This window comes from Solanum pennellii, chromosome 6, assembly GCF_001406875.1.
Source record: "Solanum pennellii chromosome 6, SPENNV200".
In the NCBI taxonomy this organism is placed as follows: Eukaryota; Viridiplantae; Streptophyta; class Magnoliopsida; order Solanales; family Solanaceae; genus Solanum; species Solanum pennellii.
Genome location: NC_028642.1, coordinates 45366109 through 45370177, shown reverse-complemented (window position 1 = coordinate 45370177; position 4069 = coordinate 45366109). Strand labels below are relative to the sequence as shown.

Below are 4069 nucleotides of genomic sequence, written 5' to 3'. Positions count from 1 at the left end.
TTCGTAAGGACCTCTGTATTGTGTTGGGGAACCATCACGTATACTCGTACTAATAAACACGCCTATTTCTGCATCAAAAGGTCCTCTTTTCGGAATCACCCAAATTCCTCAATTTTTCGGAAGTATTAGCACAGGAATTTGATGTCCAGATCACCCAAAAAATATTTCTCAAAAAACATCATGAGATAGAAGAAAGTTTTTATTTATTTGTCTATTTTCTTATTTCATATTATTACTTTTAGCATCATGCTATTTGTACGACATTCAAAAATTAAAGATAAGATATTGTCCACGAATCATTTTAGGAAAAAGTTTCAATGGATAACTCTACATTTATTGTTCATCTACGATGTATGGATTTTTGTTATATTTGGATCTCACTTAAAAGAACATTTATGCAAAAGAATAATTTGTTAACGTAACAAATGTAATTTTTAAATACGTCAAATTTCTAGCAAAAAAAAATTCTTTTGCACGCTATTTTTATATCAACTACTATATAGATTTATATATCGACAATAATTAATAGAAAAAGAAAACATTTACTTACACTAGATTTATAGTAGTTCAAAAAGAATGTGCTCCCTGTAGGCATAAGTAACTATTACTGTACTTTGAAAAACTATTGATGAAATTAATCAACACCAGAAAAAGAGAGCAATTGCAGCATTAAGTTGCCTAGACTTCAAATAAAAATCTACAAACCATCACCATCACCATCACCAAGGATTTTATTTCTACAATTAAAAAGTCTCCTGACCTGAATGACAGTAATCACACACTAAACAACAGAGCACAAGTTGATAATGTCATAAGTTGTAGCGAATTTTAAAAAGAAATTTAAACAATTATATTTGATCTGACAAGCAACTTTGTCTTTAAACTGCTAAGCACCAGCTACAGTTAATATACATGATCAGAGAAACACGCTTGCAGCATGATGTCGCTCTCCAAACATGGCAAGTCCTACACAAAAGTATAGTTCCACAATTTAGTAACTTTGTATAACCGTATGTTATGGTCATCGATAATAAAGGGTCAAGCGCACCAAAGGTTTGTACCTGTAAATACACATAGTTTCAACAATTTCCACGATCCCCTCCAGCTGACGTCACACCAGGATTGCGAGCAAATTGCAGCATTAAGTTGCCTGAATCATGCTCATCAAGGTCGAATTTATAACCTGCACGATTTGATTAGTTTTACTACACTATTATCCCAACAAATTTCTCTTTCATAGATCGATGTACACTAGCAAATTGTCCGACAATTTTCTGTCAAGCATTCATGAAATGACGAGTCAAAAGCACATGTAGAGCAGCTTCCACATGTCCTTCAACTTGTACGAAAGTTTAAAGACCAAAATTTTAGAATATTCACACAACATTGATTTTGTTTAGTACTCTGATTAATTATAAATTGAGCATTCATAATTATGAGGTAGAAAAAAGAGAGTGTGAAGCTCACCTTGTAAGGCATCCATTGCAGCAGCTGCATGAAGCGGACTCACAAAATCAACAAAGCAATGAATCAAGGTATTGACTCCAGGCTGCATATATAATTAATTAAGTTGATAATCCAAAATAACAGTAGACAGAATTTTTAATTAGTAGATGATGATGTGAAACATATATATTCTTACATATATTGATGGTTTTGGTACCAGCCTAACTTCTTTGTAACCTCCAAAATGGCGGAATATGCCTGCAAAAACTGAAGTAAAGGGAAAAACTAGAATGGGCCATAAATAAAACAATAAGCTAATTTTCACACAAGAAAAGGATACGTGCCACCTCTCTTGTTGTACAGTCCTCTGGTAAACCCTCTACATACAATGTACTGCTAGCATTTGGAGGAAGGATATCTTCTGGTACCATTCCAACATCCTCAATGCCCATAATTACACTAAGTATGGACTCATGGGACAAAATTTCCTGGATATTTTACCACTATATATATTAGACCTATATATACATTATTACGTGCGGAACCAACCTTAAAAAGGAATATAAAAACTAAGTACCCCAGTACGGAGGTAGTGTTCATAGGATGCTTCGATACAAGCTGTGCCTCTCAATCTCATCATTCCCCATTCATAATCACTGTCATAATAGAAAGGACTACATGGAGCTTCTAAAAAGGGGAAAATCAGCAAAAACAAATATCATTTAACACTGAAACCAAACAAGATAAGAATTAGTAAAATTAAGTGCAACAAATATTAGCATCAACCTAAGATAACCAAATAAGGTTTTGTATGTGTATATACACCCTGGAAAAACCCCTAGATCCACCCTTGGATTGCTAAAGTCTCTATTTTAATATTGATTTTTCTTGTATTTTGAAGAATTTTGTGATACATATATTAGCATTTAAATTGAAGATTTGCTTATATATATTTTCATTGTACAAGGTCTATTTTAGTCTTTCTTTAAAGTGTGTGCTAGTCTTTCTTTCTTTATAAAGTATGCTCCACTTTGGGGAAGCAAACACTTTGCTTCACTCAAAGTGAAGCAAGACATTGTTGATTTTTTTCGCTTCATGCTCCCTTCAACACTAGTTCTAACTACCTAGCCCTAATTTGAACTCTCTTGGACTATCGTCTTTTATCATCATCTGCCCATGATGATCGAAATCATTTCCTAGCTATCTTGCAGCACATCAGGGGCTGATGTGAATTATTTATGATGCAGGAATTCCTCTTTTTAGCTAGTTTTACACTGACTATCAGCCTCAATGAGATATTATAGATTCACCACTACTAAATAAGACCTTACACCAAAAGGTTCATCTAATGTATAAAAGCTACAAAAATAGCTCTAATATTGAGCCCCAAAAAATTGATTTGCCCTATTCACGCGGACTACAAACATATACTACAACTTTTTTTTTATTTCCTCCACTTACTTCAGTAATACCAAAGACTTTCTTGAGGAGTATACAAGACATTCTTGGTGAGTATTCTCAATTCCTATCATAACTATATTACACCAACCACAGCAAAAAGCATACAAATTAAGTTTTTAATTGAAAAGGCAAATAACAAACTCTATTTTGACAAGCCATAAAATTTAATTTTTGACTGATTTAATAGACCCCAGTATCTACAACTCATAAGAATTAAGTTTCTGACTAAAAAAGTATATGAATAAATCCCAGTTTCTACAGGTCATAAAAATTAAATTCTTAACTAAAAAATAAATGTAAAAACCCTAATTTCTACAGATCCACCCTATTGAGCAAAAAATAAGTTGAAATCTTAAATTGTCTCTTCTTTCTCGACAGGATTTTAAAAGATACAGAGTTTATTTGATACCATATTTGTTGAGAGGGATTTCCGCGAAGACGGGAGTAAGATCCGGCGACATCACTTCCAGCTGCACAGTGTTGGTGTCCTTCCGGTGAGCACCCACCGCCATATGTTAGTCCACACGGAGAGAAAATGAGTTTCCACTTAAATTGAAAGTGAAAGGAAAAGGGCAAGAGTATTTGGTTGGACGTAGTTCAGAATCGATGTAATTGAGGAGTGCTCATTATTTAAGGAAAGAAAAAAAAATGCATTGTAAAAAAAGATCCGCCCAAGTACAATGATGAATTTACTTAAAATGAAAATCTTCTATATTAAGTAAGGTTAGAAGTATCACATGTTGCCAAGTGGCAGCCTAATGTTAAAAAAATTGGCGATGATTGTCTAACTAAAAATTATGCATATTTAGATACACTTTGTAAATAGAAAAAAATTCTTTATTTTTTTACTTTTTTATTTCATATTATTACTTTTATCTTAATGTTATTAACATGCGATTCAAAGATTAAAAACAAAATAATTTCACAAAATCATTTTACAAAAAAGATTGAATGAATAACTCTCCATTACTTATTTTTAATATAGGTATAAATTTCTTTTTACACTAATCATTTCAGGAAAAAAAATGACTAACCATCCATTACTCATCTCTAATATATGAATTGTTTTCACTATTTTTATTATATTTGAATATGCCAAAGAAAATTTATGTAAATTAAATGGTCTGTAAATGTAACAAACCTAAATTTTTAAATAAGTCAA

General features: G+C 32.1%; 1 protein-coding gene across 1 annotated transcript; it reads right to left on the bottom strand.

Annotated features, from left to right (window-relative positions):
• Nucleotides 1-788: 788 nt before the first annotated feature.
• Nucleotides 789-3523, bottom strand: LOC107021901 (RNA-binding protein 1-like). The gene is made up of 7 exons (XM_027917401.1): nt 3317-3523; nt 2024-2133; nt 1787-1934; nt 1643-1704; nt 1468-1549; nt 1062-1183; nt 789-966 (listed from the first exon to the last, which is right to left on the bottom strand). Exons 1-6 carry the CDS (start codon nt 3417-3419, stop codon nt 1080-1082), a joined length of 609 nt encoding a protein of 202 aa, XP_027773202.1. The 5' UTR covers nt 3420-3523; the 3' UTR covers nt 789-966; nt 1062-1079.
• Between the last annotated feature and the right edge of the window lie 546 nt (nt 3524-4069).

What these genes read in the sequence shown, in the direction of transcription:
- LOC107021901 (XM_027917401.1), bottom strand. Translation starts at nt 3,419, where the DNA reads ATGGCGGTGGGTGCTCACCGGAAGGACACCAACACTGTGCAGCTGGAA. An exon ending in AATCCCTCTCAACAAATATG is followed by an intron (nt 2,134 to 3,316) that starts GTATCAAATAAA and finishes TCCCCTTTTTAG; the next exon opens with AAGCTCCATGTAGTCCTTTC. An exon ending in TGCAATGGATGCCTTACAAG is followed by an intron (nt 1,184 to 1,467) that starts GTGAGCTTCACA and finishes CAAATCGTGCAG; the next exon opens with GTTATAAATTCGACCTTGAT.